This window comes from Cryptomeria japonica, chromosome 7 (genome assembly GCF_030272615.1).
Source record: "Cryptomeria japonica chromosome 7, Sugi_1.0, whole genome shotgun sequence".
Lineage (NCBI taxonomy): Eukaryota > Viridiplantae > Streptophyta > Pinopsida > Cupressales > Cupressaceae > Cryptomeria > Cryptomeria japonica.
Window position 1 is genome coordinate 214,756,442 of NC_081411.1, and position 24,653 is coordinate 214,781,094.

A 24,653-nucleotide genomic window follows, 5' to 3' on the forward strand; every position below is an offset into this window, starting at 1 on the left:
ATCCACTTTAGTCTGAGATTTTCTTTAAGGTAATGATGTAGGGACATAAGCTGCATTTAGGACTTTCCATCATATAGGTTAATAGATTCCAACAATCTAAATTTTACCAGTTCATCTCAATGATAATTGAGATCAAATTCAGAATATTGAATATAATATTGTAGGATTTTTATACCTGCGCTATTTTTGAGACAATATATTGAAATTATAATTTTTTAAGATAGCGAATTTTTTTTTTTTTTTTTATTTTTTTATTAGACATTACTAATTTTATTTCTAGTTACACGCATAGAATCATTATCCACAAAGATAAGTTGATTGTACACTCAAAAAGAAATTTCAGCGCCTTTGATTGTTAGTGGTGCAATCTTGTGTTGCTCCTTTACCGCATACAAGAAAATGTTAAAAGCACTTGTCCTGTGAGTGCGGAAGACGTGTGGTCGTAAAGACGTTCAGTAGTGAGAAGTCGTCGGGCATAGAACTAACCCAAACTGCCAATATTTTCTCAACAGATGTTATGTTTTCTTTTTTTTTGTCTCTCACTTTGTAGAGTTGGGTAAGTTGCATGAGTTTCTCGTTTCTCATCTGCCTGCTGTGGCAGAGACACGTGGCGCAGAAATAATTTGCTCTCAAATATGTTAGAACCGGAAATTTACAGCTTTGAATTCTAATTTTAGAAGTATATTTCTCACAGTTATCTAATACGATAAATTCATTTGATTTTAGAAATATATTGCTCACAATTATCCAATACGAAAAATTAAATTAAATTGTTTATAAATTTAATTAAACTTTGATTGTTACACGCAAAATAGATGTTGGTCTTTCTTACATTCTTCTATAACTTCGAGAAGACTGAATTGTAGAAGAATAAATTTATTGAAATTTAAATTGAAATGAAAACGTAACCTAAATTTCTTAAAAGATGCGAGTAACGTTTTCTGTGTCTGGCTCTTCAATATTCACAACTCTCCTCGTTCAGCATATCTGTGTGAAAACTCTCACCTCTCACGTAACTCGAATCCACAGACTCACCACTCAGCATATCTGTGTGAATACTCTCACCTATCATGTAACGTAAATCTGAAAAGGGTTCATCTTCTCGGTTGAGATTTGGAATCTCTTCTTCTGATAAAAGCATTGCTAACACTCGTGACACCGATGGGCGTCTTGCGTAGTCATTATGAATGCAGCAAAGACCTATCTTAACTGTTCTTGACACGCTGCTTGAATAAATTAAACCGTCGGTGCTGAGCAATCGAGGGTCGATTAGCTCATGAAGCCAATCCTTTTCATATAACCTCCACGCCTGCGTTCACACACCAAACAAGAAATTAAATTGTGATATTAGTTTGCTAAACCCCCTACAAATAACGGTTATAGTAACGATATATGCAAGTATTATTCTTACATGCTGGATGAGCATCCGGCCATCGACTGTGATATCAAAAATTTTTCTGCCAGAGGCGATTTCTAACAGCGTGATTCCAAAGCTGTAAACGTCTGATTTCGTACTTAGATGACCATGAATAGCATACTCAGGAGCCATATAACCCCTGTAGAGACCAACAAGGAAAAGAAAATACATTAATCAGCTCCCAACATGAAAACAGTACTCTTCCCCTAAAATTTGCCAACTGCATAGATTAATCATTTTCATAATTATGAAGGGTTTAAGGATAAGGCGATTTTACAGTGTTCCAGAAGTACGGGTTGTTTCATGGCTAATAAAATTAGTTGCATCCTTTAGAAACAACAAGCCATTTTCATAAACCTCCATGTTGACATATTGGACGTGATCCGATCTCATTACTCGAGCTAAACCAAAATCAGAAATCTTGGCATTGAAATTTTCATCCAGAAGAATGTTACTGGGTTTAACGTCTCTGTGCACTATACACGCATCTGCACCCTCGTGAAGATATGCGAGTCCCCTTATTATGTCCAATATAATCTTGAGTCTTGTTGGCCAGTCCATAATCATCTCATTTTCTCCTGCATATGATGATGGTTACAACTATTTAAATGTATGAGGTAAACCCACCAAAGAGATCAAAATAGACAAAGTAAAAGAACTGCACTGGCTGCTCACCAATAATCACGCTTGACAGGTTTCGTGGGAGGTAATCGTAGACTAACATCCTATCTTCTTCAGAGCAGTAACCCACCAACTCTATTATGTTTCGATGGCATAGCTTTGATAGATGAGTCAGCTCGTTCATCCACTCTCTTTTGCCTTGAGGACTTTCTATGCTCAACTTCTTTATTGCAACTCGTTTTCCATCAGACAGAATTCCCTTTCAAAGAGCAGGAGAAAATATATTTACAAATTATTAACTCATCGTAGTACTTTCTAGACTATAATTTACAGTTTGATTTCAAAAGGAACTTACATAATAAACTCTCCCAAAACCACCTTCGCCTATTAGTTTCGTAAACCCTTTTGTTGCCCTCTTCAATTCGTCGCTTTTGAACTCAATTGGAAATGTTTGGATCTCCTTCACCAACATTATTGATTCTATATTGTTGGAATCCTTTGTAAACCATTTTGTTGCCCGCTTCAATTCGTCGCATTTGAACTCAATTGAAGGTTTTTGGAGTCCAAATATTTTTGGAATCTTCTTTTTAAGAAATCTACCCAGCCCGAGAGAGCTACTTAGCGGTCTTTTGAGTAGTTCGGGCTCATTTACCACACTACAATTATGTTGTCCCTCAGAAGAAACCGTGTCTGACTCTGATCCTTCGAGCTCTGTTTCACAACTCTCCTCAATCTCACCTGATTAGATAAATTCAAAACTTCTGAGTCATACAATTGAATCGAATTGACAAAGTTTGGTAATTGAATTAGTATTAGTATCTTACTGTTCGTGTCTTTGGATTGCTCGGAGTGGTCTTGGTCTGTTATTCCAAGAAAATTATTATCCTCTTTCCCACCTAGTTACGCCAAATCAACAACTCGGTTGTATTGGTAATCAATATTCAATTATTTATAAAGGCTTCTAAATTGAGAAGAAAGAAATTTCTAAGAAAATTGAAACCTGTAACATTATTTTGCCGATGATAGGAGGTAAATGTCGTAATGGTCAGAACTTGCATTTGAAGCATCAGATCCGCTTTCATAGAATCTACTTTCCCCCGAACATAGACAAGTTCATCGCGGATCTTCCTAGTCAACAGGAACCTTTGGAGTTCCCGGACAAATGTCATTAAAGCATAAAAAAATTTCTTTCTTTTTATTTAGTGTATAAAGAATCTACGATTAATCAAGTTAATGAAACAGAGCATAGCTCTGTAACTTCCGAGCAGGAAGAATGTACGGAAACAAACTACTTACTTGGATAGTTTATTCGATGTGATAAAGGAACAACACAAAATCGCACCAGAAACTATCAATTTGACAGCTTCGCTTATACATTCTAAAGTCTCTTTGTGCAAATCAGCACTGATATCTTTCATCTGTTTCAAGTATTTACCCAGCTTAAGCATAGCTTTAAGAAGGTCTATGCATTCTCTGTCATTTGCAGAAATATTGTCGAATCTTTCTAAAACATTAGCTATCGCCAAAAGCCCCACTGCAACTAGAAAGCTGGGATTTCAAGAATTTCTACATCAAACAACCAAAAACACTGCCATTTAAAACATTGAAAGGAAATCACTGTACACTGTTCTTGATTCTAGACAAACAAATATATTAAGATCCGAATTACCTGATCCGAGAACATTTTTGCAGCATCTGAAATGCCATCAAACAATTTAGAAAAGTCTGAGGCAACAGGTTGTACTAAATCCCTTAGCTCTGTTCCACTGTCAATTATTTTGCAGCCCAAGTCCTGTAAACATCCGTATAAAGTATAAATCCGTTACAAACGAAATGGCAGAAAGTAAAAGGAGAAAAAAGAAACAAATGTGCTATACCTGGTTAATGATAGCCGACAAAACGTTATCGATGTAGCGTATAAGTAGATCGAGGGGCAGGCTAGAAAGGCCAGTTGTAGGACTAGGTTTGCCACTCATCTTGATAGCGCTATTAACGAGCGCTCTCAAGACTCAATCAGGCTGAAAACGTAAGAAGGGAGCAAAATAATAAATCAAAAATATAGTACACCTTATTAAATTGTTATGATCAAACAAAATAGCATCTTACAGAAAAGATTTCTGGATGCAAAATTTGCCCGGCCGTTATAGTGATGCTATGAAGCGAAATTTTGAGTCACAAGGAATTGCAACCTCTTAAAAAGCCTGATCTTGCATTGACAGCCGGCAGTTCTTCGTAAAACCATCTTCTTCGTAGCATCAAAGAATACGCGTAGGATAGCGACTTCTGCATCTTCCCAGGGCTTTCCATAAGAAAGGGCACAACAATTCCACATAAAATAAGCGTTGGTTTTTCGTCTCCAATAAACTGCTCGTGCTCCGAAATTTCAATCTCTTCGCAAAAGAGAGTTTGAGTTTAAAGAGGATATTGAATAAATTCCCCACGTTAGGCTGCTGCATTGACTATCTAACACTCACTTTCACATTACGTAATCTGGAGGTGTCCTCATCGAAGCGAGACTAATCTCTTAGTGTGTACGACTCGTTCAATACATCTACCGCCACTGAATGTGCCTCGGTCGAAAGCTGGGATTTCAAGAATTTCTACATCAAACAGCCAAAAAAATAATGCCATTTAAAAACATTGTAAAGAAAATACTGTACACTGTTCCAGATTCTAAATAAATAAAATATTCAAGATCCTAAATACCTGATCCGTGAACATTTTTGCACCCTCTGAAATGCCATCAAACAATTTAGAAAAATCTGAGGCAACAGGCTGCACTAAATCCCTTAACTCCATTCCACTGTCAATTATTTTGCAGCCCAATCCCTGTAAGCATCCGTATAAATTTTAAATCCATCACAAAAAACAGCAGAAATTAAAAGCAGAGAATTGATGCAAATGTCCTGTACCTGGTTATTGAGAGCAGACAAAACATTATCGATGTAACGTATGAGGAGATTGAGGGACAAGCCAGAGAGGCCAGTCGTAGAAGAAGATTTGCGAGTAACAGCAGTCTCATTTTGGTTATTGGCAGCTGTACTCGTTGAGGAGTTATTCATTTTGTTGCTATTAACGGGTTCGCTCAATCAGGCTGAAATCTTAGACGAAAAAGATATAAAGAAATCAAAGATATAGCACACCATATTATGATCAAGCATATAACATTTTATAGATCTGGGCACATAAGTAGCGCTTACCATTTTGAACGATCCTGTGAATTTTGAGTTGCAGGAATTACTACCTCTACAAAAGCCTGATCTCGCATTTTTAGCCGCCTGTTCTTCGTAAAACCAGCATCTTCGCAGCAACACAGAAAGACGTATAGGACAGAGACATTTGCATCTTCGCAGAGCTTCCCATAAGAAAGAACACAATAATTCCACACGGAATAAGTCGCATTGATTTCTCTTCAACAAGTTGCCGTGTGCTCCACAATTTCTAAAATAAAATAAAATTGAAGAGTCAATGTTTTCTGAGTTGAAAGAGGAATATTCAACGAAGTCCACATTAAGCTTGGATAAGATCCAAGGAAAAGGTCTTGTTAATCTCGTGATCGAAGTTGAGTTGTGGTAATCTCCTTAGTGTTTCCTTTTAACTAATCCATTCATGAGATAGGTAAATGCTCATCTTACTTCGAGTTTATATAAATAAGTTAATAGTGAAATAATTAAATATGATTTGATTTAATGAATTTGAATATAATATTTAGATAAATTTTAGATAGAGAGTCATATTAAAAATGATTAAAATTGATTTGTCATAATATTGAGATTTTGTAGTTTAATTGCATTAGTGTTTCAAAATTTATTATTTTTAAATAGAATTGGAATCTATTGTTAGGATGGTCACATGGAACGACATATGCTTCATTTAATTCTAATAAGTAAATTTGTGAGGCACCAAAAGTTCAACTATTGATTTCTATAATTGTTATAAAGAAGGGCTCATTGCAACAATTGAAATGAGGGTTTCTCACACTTGCTTGCTCTTCACTGAAAGTGTCTCTTGCTATTATAGATGGATTACATTTGGTTGGTGATAGGGTGGGTTTGGCGTTTACCAATCATATGGCCAGGGTGTGTTGTTCCGGGTGAGGACTTGGTTCCTTAGATGCCTCCTTCTATTGGGGAGTTGTCGGCTTCTTTCAAACCATGGGTTGAAGATGTTAAAGGTATGCAAAGCCCCTCTAAAGGCTCCTCCTTCATTGTTAACTAGAGATGGTAAGGCACCTTCTTTAAAACCTTAGATTTCGCTTGTTATATTCAAGGTTTGAGTTTTCTCTTGTTGGGAATTTTTATGGAGCTAGGCTAAACATTAACATTATTAGAAAATGGGCCTTGAGAAAATGGCAGGTTTTGTGGAAAGGGTGTTTGCTATGGAAGGTTTGTGGAAAGGGTGTTGCTATGAGGAAGGGTTTTTCATTGTGAATAACTGCAACTCTTTCTTGTAACACTACAAAAAGGTGTGAGAATATAAAACTTAAACTTGGGAATCGAAATTCCACTAAAAGAAAATATCTCTTACAGTTTGCGCAAAGACTGAAACATTTGGATTTTTTTATAAGGGTCAAATTGCATAGAATATTGAGCAAAAAACATAGCTATGCTACTATAAAAATGTCAACCAAGACAGCAAATAGGAGAAGAATTCTTTTTGAGTTACAAGGGGAACAATTTAAGCCAAGAAAGTTCCATGTAGAGTATGGTTATTGACATAGCAAAGATAGTCTCAACAAATCTATGCATGAAAGTTATTTCCAAAAACATACCTCTCTTAACACCTCTATTGCTTGAGTAATATAACATGTCTAATTGTGCCCATTGAATTACCAATATTGTGGTGGGCCTTTAGGTAATTTGTATGGGAATGTGAAACATAGAGTGTTGTCTCTGTCCACTCCATCTTAGGTTAGGTCTACGAATTCAAGACTATGACGACCAAGATAATGTACCATAATATATTCAACATGCAATAATTGTTAAAGATAAGTGCATCATTAATGAGATTGATCATGTTGTAACCTATCATAGCATCCCATTATTAAACATGGCAATTGCAACTTTCTTTTAGTGTTTAAGGGCAGTTAATAAAATCAAATACTACCCAATTTTTTTTATACCCTTCACATTATATTCTTAAAGCATGTAATTATCTTATCAAGGGTACAAATTTAAATGGAATTTTTTTGTACCCAGAAACTCTACATACCACTTATTATTTTGTTGATAGTGTTGGTATTTTGGTATGGTTTTGTCATTGATGTCAACACCTACTAAAACACTAGCACTCTGGAGATCCAGTAGGATTCACCGGCAGACAAGTAACTATTGCACAGTTACTGGTATATGGTTCACCGGCAGGATATAATCATCACCGGCACTTGGAATGACATGGAAGACACCTGGTAATATCAAAGACATCGTGGGGACACCTTGTTTTGAAGAATTAATCATTGGTATATTCATACTTGCATATTTGCTTTTACCGACAAATAGGTCCAGGTTATCTAGGGTTATACCGGCAGGTTTAACTCTTCTAGATCAGCATGGAATGCTATGGAGATAATTAATTAATGTTGTAAATGCATTGAGCCGACATGTTCAATTGGATATTGTATTAGTTGTAAAATGATTTTATTGTAATATCTTGTAGAGCCGACCTACTATAATTGGTCTTAGGTTATGGTATAAATATAAGATCTTAAAATCGAATGTGAAATGCGAAGAAGATTGTGTGTGAAGGTATATGCGAGATTTAGCAGAGCTATACACGAAGACATCATTTGAAGGTAAAGCTAGGGTTTTGTGAAAGCATATCAGCATTACACCGGTACTGAATCCAGCATATGAAGATGCTATTTTAAGCAGTACATTCTTATTGGATTTAACCATCCAATTGTAGTCAGTGTGACTCCCATTTGTGTTTGAGCAGTGAGCTCTAGGCGGTTGGCCTTTCTGCATGTGCAGACCCCATTTATGTACACTTACTATCTGCAGTAGTATCATCTGATTATGGGTAAGGTTTCCCACCGTGGTTTTTCCCCTTACAAGGTTTCCATGTACAAATATTGGTGTTATGTGTTGTGGATGATTTTGTCTTTTGGTTTCATGCATTATTCTTTACCGGTATTACATTTATCAGTTAAATTGTTTCACCGGTATCATAGACTGTTTCACCGGTATTAAGCAGTAATTTGTTTAAGTGATTTTTGGTTTAATATTTAAGACAACTGATTCACCCCCCCCCCCCTCTCAGTTGTCCCTGGGACCTAACAATTGGTATCAAAGCTAAGTCCTCTTTTGCAGAAGCTTAACAGCTTGAGGAGATCCAATGTCTAGCAACTATTTCAAGAAGGACAGTCCTAAACTTGATGGAACTAACTATGGAATATGGAAGATCAGAATGGAGACACATCTGAACTGTATTGGAAAGGATATCTGGGAAGTTACAAATAATGGACATACTTCTCCTACAACAACTCAACCAAATCCTCCAAATCTGACTAAAGATGAAGAAAATGATTGCAAGGCAAGAGATGCACTTTTGAGCGCATTATCAGATCAGCAAATCATGGGACTATCAGATAGATCTACTACTAAAGCTATATGGGATCATTTGGAAACACTGAATGAAGGAGATTCCACAGTCAAAATTGCAAAACTTGAAAGCTTCCAGGTCAGGTATGAAAGTCTGAAAATGAAAGAAGATGAAAGAATTTATGCTTTTATGGAAAGATTAAATGAAATTGTTTTGGGTATTAAATGTTGTGGAGGAACCTTAAATGAAGATGAAATTGTTTCAAAAGTTTTAAGAGGTTTTCCACCGGAATATAAAATGAAGGTTACTGCTATAAATGAACTTAGAACAATGCCTAACACATCAGTAACTAGGGATACATTGATTGGAAAAATATTAGCCTTTGAAATTGAAGAATTTAGTCCTGCTACTACTATAAAAACAGATCTAGCTTTCAAAGCATCAACATCATTTGCATCATCATTTAACAAATCTGATTGGAAAGCCTTTTATGCAAGAGAACTTGAAGAAACTAGGAGAGAAAATGAAGAACTTGAAGAACTTGAAGCACTATTTGCAAGAAAAATGCCTAAAGGTCCAATTGGAAGTAAGTATGAAGGTAAAGCACCCTTTAAATGTTTCAACTACAATAAGATTGGTCATATGGCTTCAAGATGCCCTGACAGACATGCTAGGTTAAGAGAAGAAGCTAGAAGAACATACAAACCTAATCCTGAATATCAGAAATATAGATTAAGGACAATTTTTGTTATGTTGTTGATGAAGGAGTAACTGATGATTCTGATGAGGATCCGGTAGACAATGGATGGGTTTTTGTTGCTATAATAGAAGATCAACCGGCACCTGCAGTGCAATCGATAGAATAGGCCTTGGCAGCAAAAGTTGAAGTGAAGGATGAGTGGATCATTGACTCAGGATGCTCACATCACATGACTGGTGACAAAAGTAAATTCTTGAACTTTCAAGAATATAATGGAGGTCTAGTAAGATTTGGTGATGACAAAGCTTGTTCAATTAAAGGTAAGGGTTCAATATCTCTTGATGGTAAGCATAACACTGAAAATGTTTACTATGTTGAAGGTTTAAAGCATAATCTTTTGAGTGTTGGTCAATTAGTAGAGAAAGGATTTCAGTTACAATTCAAAAATGGTAAATGCAAAATTATGAATAGAATTGGTTTAGAAATTGCAACCGGTAATCAGACCAGAGGTAATATCTTTCATTTGAACAATAGTGAAAAGACATGTTTGATTGCACACATTGATGAAAGTTGGTTATGGCACAAGAGACTCTGTCATGTAAATTTTGATTGCATGGTAAAAATCAGTACTACTAAGGCAGTTAAAGATTTACCTAAAATTGTCAAACCTCACAACACAGTGTGTAAGGAATGTCAATTTGGAAAACAGGTTAGAGCTAGTTTTAAAAGTATTCCAGAGAAATCAAATAATGCTCTTGATTTAATTCATACTTATTTATGTGGTCCAGCTAGAACTAAAAGCTTGCAAGGTGATAGATATTTCATGCTAATCATAGATGACTATTCTAGAATGTGCTGGGTTACTTTTCTCAGCAAAAAATCAGAAGCACTTGGAAAGTTTAAACTATTCAAAGCAATGGTTGAAAATGAAACCAGTAAGAAAATCAAATGTTTAAGATCAAACCAAGGAGGTGAATTCACATCTAAGGAATTCAATGCATTCTGTGAAGTGAATGGAATCAAAAGACAGCTATCAGCACCTCCAACACCACAGCAAAATGGGGTTGTTGAAAGGTAAAACAGAACTATCTTGGATGCAGCAAGAAGTATGTTATCAGAAGCAAACCTTCCACATATATATTGGAGAGAGGTAGTAAGCACAACGGTCTATACATTCAACAAAGTCTACATCAAAGGTGAAACCGGTAAGGCCCCTCGTGAACTATGGTTTGGTATTATTCCTACTCTTAAATATTTCAAAATTTTTGGAAGCAAATGCTATATTAGGAGAGATGAGTATATTGGAAAATTTGATCCTAGAAGTGATGAAGGAATATTTCTTGGTTATTCATCTAAGAGCAAAGCATATAGATGTTTTAACAAAAGATTACAGAAAATTGTTGAAAGCACAAATGTAAAGATTGATGAACAATTTAGAGGAACTTCAAGGTATATGGATTATGAACCGACAACAGAGATTCTGTCAAATGAATCTACACTAAATCCACCAGCACAGAATGAAGATCCAATTACACCAGTATCATCTGAAAATTCCACAATAATTGAAGAACAACAACAAACAAAGACACCCCGGTATGTAGGATTGAATCATTTTGAAGATCAGATAATTGGAAATAAATATAGAGGAGTTATGACAAGAGGAAGATTGGCAAATGAAGAGGTATGTCTTATTTCTCAAATTGAACCATCATCAATTAATGAAGCATGTGAAGATAAATTTTGGATTAAAGCTATGGAAGAAGAATTAGAGCAAATTGAGAAAAATAACACTTGGACATTAGTTCCCCAGCCTAAAGATAAAAATGTTATTGGAACCAAATGGGTTTTTAGAAACAAACTTAATTAAGATGGTAAAATAATTAGAAATAAAGCAAGATTAGTGTGTAAGGGATATTCTCAAAAGGAAGGAATTGATTGCAATGAAACCTTTGCACCGGTAGCTAGAATTGAGGCAGTGAGATTATTTTTGGCTTTTGCAGCTCATAAAAACTATAAGGTATATCAGATGGATATTAAATGTGCATTCTTGAATGGAATTCTTGAAGAAGAGGTTTACATTGAACAGCCTGATGGATTTTCTTTAACATAAGACAAAGATATGGTTTGCAGGTTAAAGAAAGCTTTGTATGGGTTGAAGCAAGCTCCAAGAGCTTAGTATGCAAGATTAGATAAATATCTTTTAGAGATTGGTTTTTCTAAAGGTAATGCAGACAGTAATTTATACTATAAAGTAACTAATAATGACATCTTGGTTATAGAAGTTTTTGTTGATGATATAATCTTTGGAGGAGAAGATGGATTATGTAAAGATTTTTCTATCAAAATGCAGCAAGAATTTGAAATGTCTATGATAGGAGAAGTAAAATTCTTTTTAGGATTATAGATCTCTCAAACTGACAGTGGTATATTTTTGAGTCAATAAAAGTACTTAAAAGAGCTACTAAAGAAATTTGGGATGGAAAACTCTAAACCGGTAAGTACACCTATGACTACAAATGACAAATTATCAATCAGAGATGAATCAACACCGTTAATCCAACCAGGTACAAATCTATGATAGGAGGTTTACTGTATTTAACACAAACAAGACTAGATATTATGAATGCAGTATGTATTGTTTCAAGATTTCAAAGTAATCCTAAGGAAAATCATGAATCAACAGTAAAAAGGATTTTTCAGTACTTACAAGGCACTACAAATCTTGGATTATGGTATCCTAGAGATGAAAATTTTGAATTGTGTGCATATACAGATGCAAATTGGGTAGGAGATGTAGATGACAGGAAAAGCACCACCGGCGGAGCATTTTTCCTTGGAAGCAGATTAATTTCTTGGTTAAGCAAGAAATAGAGTTGCACATCTTTATCAACAGCAGAATCAGAATATGTTGCAGCAGCAACAAACTATACACAGGTATTATGGCTTAAACAAATGTTAAAGGACATAAAGGTGAATTGCAAGGAACCTATAACTATCTATTGTGATAACACTGCAGCAATTGATATATCCAAGAATCCGGTCGGGTACTACATTCTAAGACTAAACATGTTTCTATCAAAGTGAACTTTCTAAAAGAAAATGTTGAAACAAAATAGGTCAAACTGGTTTATGTAAAAACTAAAGAGCAGATTGCAGATATTTTTACTAAACCTCTACCTAATGAGACTTATGAATGTTTTATTTATATTTTAAATGTCAACATTTTGAAATGTGACAACTTGAATCTTAAAATTTATCTTTTCAAAACATTCCTAAGCTAGCTTCATGTTACCATGACTAGTAAATCATTTTATCTAGAAAAGAGATCAATGATGTTACTTGAGAAGGCATACCATAAAATGCCCTAAGTGAAAATATTGGATTAGATGACACTATGGAGAGAACACCCTTTGTAAATCAATAAAGTAATGTAAAACATACTAATCTTATGGAGTTATATGATCTCAAAAGCCAACATGGAACTGGCTATATCTAATAAACAGTATCAAAAAGTGTCTTGACATAAATAAAGTAAAGAAAATTTATAGGCTGAGATAACTATATGTTTTGTAGACATTCGGAGTAGTATTAGATCTTATGCCATATGATATAACTAAGTGATATTATGTTCTAGTATGAACATATTGCACCTTTGATCAAGTAATATTTTTAAATGGTTTCTATAGGTTGAATGTCACCTGCCTTTGTGTCTCTATTTTTTTTATTATTGCCTCCCAAGTCCCACATTGCAATTGGCATGTTTAAAACAAAATTTGTTGATATGTTGTGTAAAGGCATATTGTGCACTATTGTTGACTAGGGGTGGTATTGTTGATGTGTGACTCTCTACCTTTTGCAAAGTTATACTATAGTCATACATGGGCACAATAAGCTCTACAAGACCCAAGATTAGGAATGGAAAGCCCCTAAAATGCAGTAAGTATCCCATGCAAAGCTTAGGCAAAACAACGTATGTAGTGCGAGCCAATTTTTCAAATATTTTTTGAAATTAAACATATTTGCCAAATCATTTAAAATTACCGAATCATAATATACTTCTTCAAATTAAACAAATTTGCAAAATCATTTAAAATACTAACTTCTATACATGTCCATAACATACAACAATAGTTATCTTTCAACTTTCTATTTCATTCCTTAAAGGATAGGGAGTTAAGAACCCTTAAGGCCAACTGTTGCTCCTGCAACGACCCCTATTCCCACTCCTACAATGACATCATTGCTTGTCATTGTGCATCATGTTCTGGGTGTTTTTTCTGATGGGAGGCTTTTGACTGGTCCTTTTCTCATGCCTGGTGTGCATGCACCTATGGCTACATGGTTTGGGTTCCATGTGGGGGATTTTTCTCCCCTTGATAGCATGGTGGGTTCTAGTTCATTTGTCTTTGATGGTCCTTCTGTTGAAAATGGTAAATTAATCTTGGGGCTTCTACTAGGGACAAAGTTGTAGATGTTTGTGCCCCCTTTTGAGGCCTATTTCTACTAAGAGTGGTCGATTATTCTTTGGGCCAAAACCTGCCCTATTGTGGTGTGTGGTCAAAATATGCAGAAAAATGAGGGCTTTTACAACGTTGTAGTTTGGTGTATAGGTTCTTTAGACTTTGGCCTTCTCTTTCAGATCTTCATTGTAGGGTGTTGGATTCTTGGAAGCCCTTAGTGTTTGGTATGATTAAGCTCTTCCCTTGTGCTAAGGTTTTTTTTATTGCTTATTCTTTTGAAGATAGAAACCTGGTGTTGAGTAATTTGTGGGGTTTGGGAGCGCATTCTCTCTCAACCAAACCTTGGACAACTTCCTTTAACCCTCTTATTGAACCACTCAATGTGTGTTCAGTGTGGGTTAGATTTCCCAATCTTCCCCTCCAATTTTGGGAGATTTCTTGTCACAAGGTCATTGACAAAATCTATTGGTCACTTCTTGAAGGTTCATGATTCTACTTTCTTCATGGCGCATTCTACTTTTGCTCACATTTCAATCGATATTGACATCTCAAAGCATCTCCATAGGGATGTGGTTCGAATGGTTAGAGATCAGTCGTAGACTCAATTGATTGATTATGAGGCCTACATTTTCAATGTCACTATTGCTTATCAACTGGTCACTTGGCCATAAATTGTTCTATCTTATATCATAAGGCATTGCTACTTGATGGAAGGATGCTAATGGTGATCACTTGACTATCCAGGCTTCTAATTCTTCTTCTAATGACTCCTCCTAGATTGATGATGACTCCTCCCAAGATGATGACAAGCCTCTTGCTTCTAGTGTGGCCCTCTCATGCACAGTGGACCTTGTTGGGGACCCTACTACCCTATGCTCGCAACCTTCTTTTTCTGGTACTCCTATTTAGCGCTAGCCTCTAGTGGAGGATGACAACCTTTTTGCCACCTCTTTATGTGATAACAGGCCCTCCATGGGGATTACGCCTCTTGCTTCTGCTTGTAAGGGTATTTGTGGATGATAGTATTGCTTGGACAATTGTTGGACAATGAAGGAAAGGTCTCTCTTCCTTCCCTTCCCAAACTCATCCTCGAGTTGTAAGTGAAAGTCCAACCCACTCTTGATGTGGGATTGTTTGTAGCGGTGTTCGTGTGTTGTAAGTGGTTTATTAATGATTTGTGTAAGTCTATATGTGGTTTGTTAATGGACTGTGTATCTCTGCCCTTGGAACTTTTGGTTGTAAAAGGTTCTATACCTTAGTTTGCTACTTAATAAAATACATACAACCACCTAATATTTTGAACAAATGAAATAGCACTTACCTATTATTGTTCATGATAACAATTCAAACATAAGAGTCTAATATATCAAATAATTAGATTTTAAAAAATTAATCTTATATTGAGTTTCATTACTTCCATCATAAATGCAAAATGGTAGCAAAAATAAGTATAAATATAAAAAAAATTAAAAAAATTATTTGTGTCATGTTGTAATTATATAATTATAGTTTTCATTTCACATTTTTTGTAACACAGATTTGTTGTAAAGAATAGTTGGTTTTATTATGAAAGTGTTATACTACCTAACTATTTTCTGATTAGGTCATATCACACTAACATACTTAATTTTATTTAAGTCATTTTTTGTGTGTATAATAACCTAGGATTAAGATGTCATAATCTTAGTACCTTCTAGAGTTCCATATTTAACTTTATAACAAGAGTTTCCTCATTGTATATTGTTCTAGTTTCATTTACTCATTCAATGAATTATTCATCTTCATAGCATTTCTATCGCTTCCCTCTTGTATGGAAGACTTTTTTATTTCAAACAAGAGATGCATAGCATCATCTTCCTACCGAGAGTTTGAAATGTGAGAGGTAGAAGAGAGAAAGGAAGGTAGAGATGGGTTTAGGCAAATAACGCTTTACAAATTTTTGATATAGTTAGGATCCTTTAATGATCTTTTTTGTTGAATTGTAAATAATTATGGAGGATTGCAGTGGTATTAACTTTATGGTATTTTAGAAAAATGAGATGTCGTTCAAAATTTTGGTGCATGTATAAGCTGTGTATACACTTGATCCTTTGTGTACTTGATACTATATGCCATTTCTTTTTGTTTTATTACAGACATGAAAGAGCCTGTGCAATCTAATAACGAAAAATTGATCATAGAATAAGTTTGGGGTTCATAGTACATAACAATTACAACACAATCTTGAGGAGACAAATTACGTAGATAAGCTCAGAATGAAGTCATAGTTTAGATGCTAATTATTCCCTTTCTTTAATTCTCAATGGAAAAAATTCATAAGAAAATCTACAAGACAAATCTATAGTCATCCTTTTTTATTTATACTTAAAAAATCCTTCATAATAATAGCCAAATCCTTATATAATTTACCCAATTTCTGTGCAAAATTCTTTACAACCTTAAAGAAAACATCTACCCTATAGTCTACATAACTATTCCCTAAACAATTACAATGGTTCTTTAATTATAGCGTTCATAAATTGTTGTGAATGTTTGTAATATGTGCTTCAGAAATAAAATAGAATTTTGGTTAACATAATAAACAAGGCTAAGAATATTATTAAAACCTGAAGCCCTTGAGAGAAGATCTAATACTAACAAGACAGCCAATATTTCTTTACAATGAAAACCGCATCCTTTAACAACAAATTCAAATTAGTGCCACTTAGTGTAAGCATACCTATTACTATGAGGTTTACCAAATCAAATAGTTTTTATATTTAAGTATTTTTATATTTATAAAATAATTTAAATTTCTTAATAGAAAATATTAAATTATAATATTATTGTGTTATCTATCATCTTATGATAAATTGTACTATTGATCTTCAAACAATATTGTTTTAGATATAAAAAATTATAAATATATTAAAACAAATTGAGGGAAATGAATTTGTAAATAAAAAGTTCTACTCATCTGCATTGCATAAATGAATTTTTCTGTGCCTTTGGTTGAAGGCATGGCACGTGGGTTATACTTGTGGTGTGTGGCATGTTCTGGGATAGTTGACGTGCCTGGTAAATGCTTCCACATTTTGTGCAGAATGTTGTGGTATATTACTACCCCAATCTCTGTAATGACAATAATGGGTATTATACCTAGAGCACCGATGAAGAAGGAGACATGAAAATGCCTACAAATTGCACACTCAAAAAGGACATTACTCACAATTTTCATGTGTGAGGAAATATTCAGGGGAATTGCAACTTTCTTAAACTGAAATCAAATTCTGAGGACAGAAGAAGCAAGGTCAGACAGGTTGCACGAGAGAAATAAAAATGTTTTGCCATATTGAGAGCAAAGGTGTATAAGAAGATGGAGGAACATCTCTAAAAAACTGTGGTCTTGGATAACAAGAGTGTGGAAGATGTGTTGGACATCGAGGACATGTAATGCCTTCAGAATTTGCTATCAAGTTTGATCATATTAGCCTATGGACTCAGAGGGTTGTGGCTTTGGTTACAAGGCTCTGTTCAACTATGAATTTAATACTACATTTTTCAGTTCCTGCCGATTTTCAATTTGGAAAAATCTCATTTCAAACTCCGAACAAAATCCTTTCAACTGTCTGCCAGGATGAGAAAAATTCAAAGTTCTAGTTGATGAAATTTTGACGTGCAATAGTTTAATTACTCTGCCCTTCTGACAATAACGATTTACCTATCTATCTATCCAAATAAAACCAGTTTGCGTCATAGAAAAATAAAGGTAAAATTGAAGAGATTTAAGTTGTCTGATTAAAAAATCCAATAGACTATCATTTCTGCCAACGTTTTTCATTATTTATTCAAATATTAGTCATTTTTGCTAAGCATATCTTTGGATTTCAATCAAGCGTCGATTGTTTTTCCTAATTTATGAAGGGCATTAATGGACTGAATGAAGTTCACAACATTAAATATGTGCCTCATGATGATAGGATTTCTCCTATTTCTGTGTGTGTTAAGGTAAGGTTTGTCTTATTTGGTAGAATGAGAAGTTATATGTTTAAACACAGAGCATATTGTTGAAAACCGATAGCTAGATCGAATTATATGAGCAAATAAATATGAACAAATGTATCTACATTGGGTTGGGCCCAAAATTGTTTTATTGTAACTTATAAATAGGGTAGGCCCAATTTGGGCAGTAAAACAAATATGTATTTGAGCAATCATTTATGTAATTGGGCTAGGCCAAAAGTCATGTAGCTTGTAAATGAGTGGTAAAGGCAATCAAGCAATAACGTCTTAATAGGTCAAGACCTATTTGAGTGGTATACATAATATTATTATGAAATTAATAAGGTAGACCGACTTGAGACTTAACACAAGTCAAGTATATAAGCAAGTCGTTTGCATGGCATAATCAATCAATCATATCATGCGAATTACAGCAACTAAGTCAGCGAAATTGTTATCTCAAGCTTATTGAAGGTCGACGCTCATCTCTCTCCATTGGCTGGTCTGATCTGCAAGTTGCCAAGTCTGCAAGAGTTAGACTTATCTTAAGTCTGAGACAAATTTTTGGAAGGCCAGCGATCATCTCCATGCAAGCGAATTCCTTCTACATATCTGTACATCACATCTCCAAGACAGCAAGGCAGAATTGATACATCTCGATCAAGCGAATTCAATGAAGACTGTTTTGGCAACAAACTGATCTGATGTTGGAGATAAGTTTCATGTCTTATAATTGCCTTCATATTTGATATAATATAATTGGATTTTAAGGTTGGGTTTTTCACCTCCAAGAGGGAGGTTTTCCCAAGGTATTGTTGTGTTGTGTTTATGAACATTGTGTTTTCATTAAATTTTTAGTTTACATTGAATTATGTTATATCTGATTAGTAAAATTAACATGGTATAAGAGCTTTAGGTTCATTATAAATCAGATTATTGGTTATTCTTCACTTTTAGTTTGTTGTTTTAGTTTTACAAGATGGTTACAGGACTGAAGGTTGAGGATAGACTTGATAGTGCTCTCAACTTTACTTCTTGGAAAGTTTGTGTGCTTCTTGCCCTTGAAGAGGTTGAGTTGTTACAGCTTGTGGAAGACAAGGATCTGCCTGAACCCTCAGATCTAGATGAGTTAAAGCAGTTCAAGAAGAATGCTCTTAAGGAAAAGAAGTTTCTAATTGATTCAGTGAAGGATCATCTTGTTCCAGGCATCTCCAAGTTACCTTCGGCCAAGAAGATGTTCAAACACCTAGAAGGAATATTCAAAATCAATAACATCAACCGAGCTCTTACTCTGAGGCAACAACTTCTTCAAATCAAGATGAGCAAGGGAGATTCAGTCATGTCCTTCTTCATGAAAATTTCAGAATTGAAGGACCAACTCAGCTCCATTGGAAGTGTCGTGGACAAGGATATTGTCATGATTACATTAAATGGTCTCCTGATTCTTGCGATCCATTTATTCAAAGCATAAGCGGGAGAGTTGAATTTCCCTCTTTTGATCGCCTCTGGTTTGATTTCTTTCAAGAGGAATCTCGCTTAGTTGCAAGAGGAATGCGAACCTAAATGAAGTTACAGATTCAAAGGGTAATGAAGACTTCCTCTTCATTTACGCCTTATCTAGTAACATGCCAACTGACAGCAACACTTGGTTGATAGACAGTGGTGCATCCAAGCATATCACGGGATACCAGAAGCACCTCTCAGACTTAATGGAGAAAGAGTCCAATCTTCATGTGGTAATTGGCGATGATGGTTAGTATTCGGTAAGAGGTTTTGGCAATACTTCCTTAAATATGGAATCTAGTATCTCCTTGCATCTAAGTGATATTTTATTTGTCCCTGGAATTAAAAGAAATTTAATCTCCATTTCTAACCTAGAAGATAAAGGTTATCAAATAACATTTTCTGAGGCTAAAGTACTTGCTTGGCCAAATAAATCTATTTTTAAATCTGCTCGTATTATTGGAAATAGATATGATAGTTTGTATAAGCTTTTAGCTAATCTTGTTCGAGCACTCATCCATGAAGCTCCTAATTCTAGCGAGCTATGGCATAGAAGGCTTGGCCACCTTCATTTTGAGGCACTTCCCTCACTTGAAAAGATGGTTAAAGGTATGCCTAAACTTAGTTATTTTCATGATAATACATGCAAAGGTTGTGCATTAGGTAAGAACACTAAGATTCCATTCCATAAAAGTGAAAGTAGAGCTAAGGAAAAATTAGCACTTGTGCATTCAAATCTATGTGGACCCATGTATGTTCCTTCATCTAGCGGATTTCTATACCATGTTACATTTATAGATGATTTTTCTAGAAAGACTTGGATTTACTTTCTAAAATCTAAAGAATCTCATGAAGTGATAAGTAGGTTTAAAGAATTTAAAGCCCTAGCTGAAAATATGTCTAGTAAAAGGATTAAAGTGTTGAGATCTAACAATGGAGGTGAATACACTTCAAGTAGTTTCAATGACTTTTATGTAGAGACAAGAATTAAGAGGGAGTTCTGCGTTGCCTACAATCCTCAGCAAAATGGTGTGGTTGAACGAAAGAATAGAGCCATTGTTGAAGCAGCTAAAGCAATGATTCATGATCAAGAACTGCAGAATTCCTTATGGGCCAAAGCATCCAAGACTACAGTATACATTCAAAATAGATGCCCTCACCGTGACTTGAATAACATGACTCCTTAAGAGGCCTTCACTAGAATCGAACTGGATATCAGTCACCTAAGGATTTTTGGAAGTCTTGTCTATGTTCATGTTCCAAAGGTAAAGTGAACTAAGCTAGAGCCATCCAAGAAGAAAGGTATCCTTGTTGGATATAGTGAATCCTCCAAAACATTTCGCATCTACATTCCAGGACAAAGGTATATTGAGGTAAGTAGAGATGTTATGTTTGAAGAATATATTGCTTTTAAGAAATCTAAAGGTTCCCTTGTCAATGATGATAAAGAGGTTAATGATAATCAAAACATGGGTATTGATACTAAACCTGAGATTCAGAATGAGTCTACTGAGCCTCCCGAACCTATTGAGCATGGTGATCCTCCTCAGCTTCTAGATCCAACTGGTGGACCTAGAGTTATTACAGTTAGCAAGAAAAGGCCACTTTGGGTTAGCAGCACAATTCAAGAAGCAAAAAAATTTATAGCTCCTAGTGGAACCTTCAGAGAAAGTGGGAGACCTCAGAAGTTCTCCAACTATGTTGCAATTATGTGAAACATCATTGAGACTGAACTATCCAACATAGAAGAAGATATGAACCAGCAATAATGGAAATTAGCTATGGACGAAGAATATCAATCCATCATCAACAATGATGTCTGGGATATTGTACCTAGACCTAAAGGTAATTCTGTTGTTTCTTCTAAATGGTTGTTTAAAATTAATCCTCAATCGAGGCAAGGATCTTCATCTAAATGTCCTGAATTAATCCTTCCATCTCCATACAACTCGATTGGGTGTTCTCATAAGTTGATTTCTTCATAGCTAATGCACAATACCAACCGTGGAAATCATATCTGTATCTACTGTGCACAATGTTCTCACTGACCAAGGTAGAATTAGGAATCTTCTTCAAATCCTAGAGGTGCGGAATAGTCTTCTCTTGGATAGGCCGGAATTCTTCCCAAACTACCTCCAAATACAAGATTCTGAATACGAGCCATGTTATCCTATCATATGCATGGACAAACTTAGTGAGGAAATCATCTGCCTGCTTTCTTGTGCTCTCAATCCATTTTTCCACCTCCGAGTGTGTACTTCTCGCCACTTCACAGTGTGAATGTATTCCATGGTCAACTACAATAGGGGAAATAAGGGTGGATCTCCACGCCTTGTCCCTGCAATATACTCTTTGAATCTAATATTCTCTTTTTTGTACCTTTCTTTCTTCGCAACCTCTCTATCTAACCTTGCATCAATTGCTTGGAGGTTTTCACTAATCTCATGAAATTCTTGTTTTCTGGATGTACGACCAAGAGCAACTGAAGTGATGTGGAAATCCATAGGAGTAGCAATGTCTGTTGTCATGCCTGCTTTAGGAATAGCAATCTACGCAATCTGCATTCCTTCCTCATCCCTAGCTATGTGCGATAAAATCTCCGCTCTCTTGGGCTCCTTCTCCTTAGCACTCCTAGCTAGGTAGTCATCAATATCATCAATAGGTTGTACCTCTATCATCTGTTTACTTTTTTCCATACTTCTTATCAGCCATTCAGGAATAGCGGCCATCTCCATACCATCATCGAGACATATTTCTCGATCAAGTCCTTTTAATGTCAAGATAACATCATCATTATCATCAGGATTATTCCTAGTTCAATCATATACTTCATTTCCTAGACTAACTTCCAAAAGGATAGTAGGGGATCTCGGTTGGTCACCATTCTCATCAGAAGGTGCAGATGTCATTGTGGCATGAAATTCTTGAGTATTCTCTAGTAGTATCACTGTGTTGGAACACTACTGAGTCTCCTTGTTCTGTTCTATTACTTCAATCACTTCGATTGATGAGACACTGGGAGGGGGTGAAGGAATGATAAGTGGAGGAATGATAGTCTTTTGTTTCTTCTTCACCTCCTCAATCTTCTTCCCTCTAGCCTTGACTTCTCCTGGCATGTTATTCCATCTCTTGGGAGCTTGACTCTCTTCGTCTACATGAATCCTGACATCACTGATAGTCCTTTGATCATCCTCGGAAGTAGACTCTTCTGGCTTCATCCTTTCATAAGTGAAGGGAACACCCATGTCAACTAATTTGTTCATCTGTATATCCACCCATGCATGGGAGAAATTCAAGACCTCTCTCATCAATATATTCAGGTCAGTCTCTTCTGACTTGGACTAATTTGGCAATAGGATTGCCTTCTTCATTTCATTCTCATAATGTGGGTGTGTATGATCTCTATTATCTAATACTTGATCAGGAATGAGGAAAATTCCACACTTCCTCATGAAATCCACTGACATTCTGGACCACATTCTTCTTTTCACTACGTTCTCATCCATCAGGTTAGCCCAATAATCTTCTATGTCAATCTTGTGGATGAACTTCTCTCCCCTAATCCTTTCGACCTTCTTGTCTGGATCAAATCTTTCTCTTTTCTTATATGTAGCAAATCGATAAAATGCAAGCTCCTCACCTGTAGTGCTGACGGCTATGGTGGACTGGCAAACCTCTGATGTCTTCCCAACTGAAATAGGGAATGTCATGCCTGTCCTGTGCTTCTCTCGCTGGATAACATCGAACTCTATAAATTGTCTCACAACTTCCAACAATATCATTCTGTCAGTTGGATACCTAGGAAGTTTGTAGGGTTTAGATTGAAACCCATGAATCCTGAGGTATGTGAAAGTGGGAAATTGTATATACCATGAGCCATATTTTTCTATTAACTTTGTTGCCTCCTTGGACAATCTTTTGTGGATTCTGCCTTGCAGCATTTGTGTGATGTACATAGTGAATGCATCATTCACTCTCTTATAGTCTTCAATTCTATACATGCTCAGCTCGAGGTAGCATTCATGACTCTTGAACTGTCCTTGCCCATTCCCAACTTTACCTTTGTATATTAATCCTCGGTATGAAACAAACCGTGCAAGCAGGTATACTAGGTAGGAAGTCATGGCGAATGACTTGGACCACTCTACATTCCTGAGCTGAAAATCAAGGTTGTCACTTATAATCTTGGACCAATTCACTAGTGTTGCTCTTAGACAATCCTGAATGAAGTAGAACATCCATCCATCAAATATTTCTCCCTGCAGCATCCCCATCACTCTGTTGAGTAGGAATATCAAATCACTATATTCCTCCTTAAAATCTATGCATATGAGTATCTTGGGAGCCTTGGAATGATGAGACCTGGGATCAATCATCTACTCTTTGTTAATTAAATTCTTGCATACACCCATCTTCTTCATGTATCTTTCTGCATAATCCTCCTTGGTCACATCCTACATGTTTGTTCCACGTGGAATTCCAAACACCTCTGTAATAGCATCCTCAGCAAGGTAGGCAATGACAATGCCTTTAGGACTCTTGATCATTCTTGTGAGCGGATCGTAACATCGTGCACACTCCAGGATCAACTCACTACACTGTATGGACTGTGGGAATCCAACGGCATGGAAGATGCCACTCTTCATAATATTCGCATATGCTGGGGAAGGAACTTGATCTCCGACTCCGAACATCTGACGTTGCATCTGGTCGAAGTCTAGTAAATGCATGTTTGTATCTGTGATCTCCTTCCATCTCGATAAAAATCTTAAGTTCTGGATAAAATCCAGTCTCCAACATCTTCAATAGTTCTTTCCTCTCCTTATATCCAAACTTTGACATCACACCTGTACGAAGCTTGAAGTTAGACTAAGGAAAATAAATAATGCTCGTAATTAAATTCCTGACTTTCTAAAGATTTTAGCTAATTAGAGCACAGATTCGGGAAAATAATCCATACACTTGGTAAATTTTAGCAATTAAGTTCAAAGTGTGACAAAACTAAGGCATGGAAGCCTTTCATAAAATTCATGAATACCTCCTTATGCCTAGAAAATATGCAAGCTAAAATGCAAAGGAGTATACCAGATTGATGATGACTAAGGAAAGGCATGAAAGGTTGTGTTTTCACACAATGAATGTCTAAAGACACCTTCCGCAGTCAACAATGGAGGTCAACAATTCTGAAGACAACCTGAAAATCAGATTTTAAAAACATGTTGTAATCTTCAAAATGTGCATAAACTCGATAAAAATCAATTTTAATGATGAAAACAATCATTTTCTGGAATTTAAGTGTGGCTAGTAAAAATTTAATTTCTGAGGACAAGTCTGAAGATTGGTTACTTCAGACTTACCAGCACCTTGCAAAGTGGTTAAAAATCCATGAAAATGATGAAAAATGACTACGGAAACAACTCCAAGCAAAATC

General features: G+C 35.7%; 3 protein-coding genes across 3 annotated transcripts; all 3 read right to left on the bottom strand.

Annotated features, from left to right (window-relative positions):
- Nucleotides 1–762: 762 nt before the first annotated feature.
- Nucleotides 763–1,588, bottom strand: LOC131857135 (cysteine-rich receptor-like protein kinase 8). The gene is made up of 2 exons (XM_059209262.1): nucleotides 1,412–1,588; nucleotides 763–1,309 (listed from the first exon to the last, which is right to left on the bottom strand). Exons 1-2 carry the CDS (start codon nucleotides 1,586–1,588, stop codon nucleotides 956–958), a joined length of 531 nt encoding a protein of 176 aa, XP_059065245.1. The 3' UTR covers nucleotides 763–955.
- On the bottom strand, nucleotides 763–4,014 carry LOC131856586 (G-type lectin S-receptor-like serine/threonine-protein kinase SD2-2). The gene is made up of 8 exons (XM_059208429.1): nucleotides 3,916–4,014; nucleotides 3,685–3,830; nucleotides 3,335–3,586; nucleotides 3,039–3,181; nucleotides 2,863–2,934; nucleotides 2,394–2,776; nucleotides 2,093–2,297; nucleotides 763–1,995 (listed from the first exon to the last, which is right to left on the bottom strand). The coding sequence occupies exons 1-8, from the start codon at nucleotides 4,012–4,014 to the stop codon at nucleotides 1,691–1,693; spliced, it is 1,605 nt and encodes a 534-aa protein (XP_059064412.1). The 3' UTR covers nucleotides 763–1,690.
- Nucleotides 4,015–4,554: 540 nt separating this feature from the next.
- LOC131856587 (uncharacterized) lies at nucleotides 4,555–5,266 on the bottom strand. Its single transcript, XM_059208430.1, has 3 exons — nucleotides 4,951–5,266; nucleotides 4,745–4,867; nucleotides 4,555–4,638 (listed from the first exon to the last, which is right to left on the bottom strand). Exons 1-3 carry the CDS (start codon nucleotides 5,098–5,100, stop codon nucleotides 4,555–4,557), a joined length of 357 nt encoding a protein of 118 aa, XP_059064413.1. The 5' UTR covers nucleotides 5,101–5,266.
- Between the last annotated feature and the right edge of the window lie 19,387 nt (nucleotides 5,267–24,653).

Coding starts and splice junctions, on each gene's coding strand:
- LOC131856586 (XM_059208429.1), bottom strand. CDS start 4,014: ATGAGTGGCAAACCTAGTCCTACAACTGGCCTTTCTAGCCTGCCCCTC. Junction 2,777..2,862: donor GCAATCCAAAGACACGAACA/GTAAGATACTAA, acceptor TTATCTAATCAG/GTGAGATTGAGGAGAGTTGT. Junction 2,298..2,393: donor GTTTTGGGAGAGTTTATTAT/GTAAGTTCCTTT, acceptor GCTCTTTGAAAG/GGAATTCTGTCTGATGGAAA.
- LOC131857135 (XM_059209262.1), bottom strand. CDS start 1,588: ATGTATTTTCTTTTCCTTGTTGGTCTCTACAGGGGTTATATGGCTCCT. Junction 1,310..1,411: donor GCCGGATGCTCATCCAGCAT/GTAAGAATAATA, acceptor GTGTGAACGCAG/GCGTGGAGGTTATATGAAAA.
- LOC131856587 (XM_059208430.1), bottom strand. CDS start 5,100: ATGAATAACTCCTCAACGAGTACAGCTGCCAATAACCAAAATGAGACT. Junction 4,868..4,950: donor TGTCTGCTCTCAATAACCAG/GTACAGGACATT, acceptor GGATGCTTACAG/GGATTGGGCTGCAAAATAAT. Junction 4,639..4,744: donor CAAAAATGTTCACGGATCAG/GTATTTAGGATC, acceptor TGTTTGATGTAG/AAATTCTTGAAATCCCAGCT.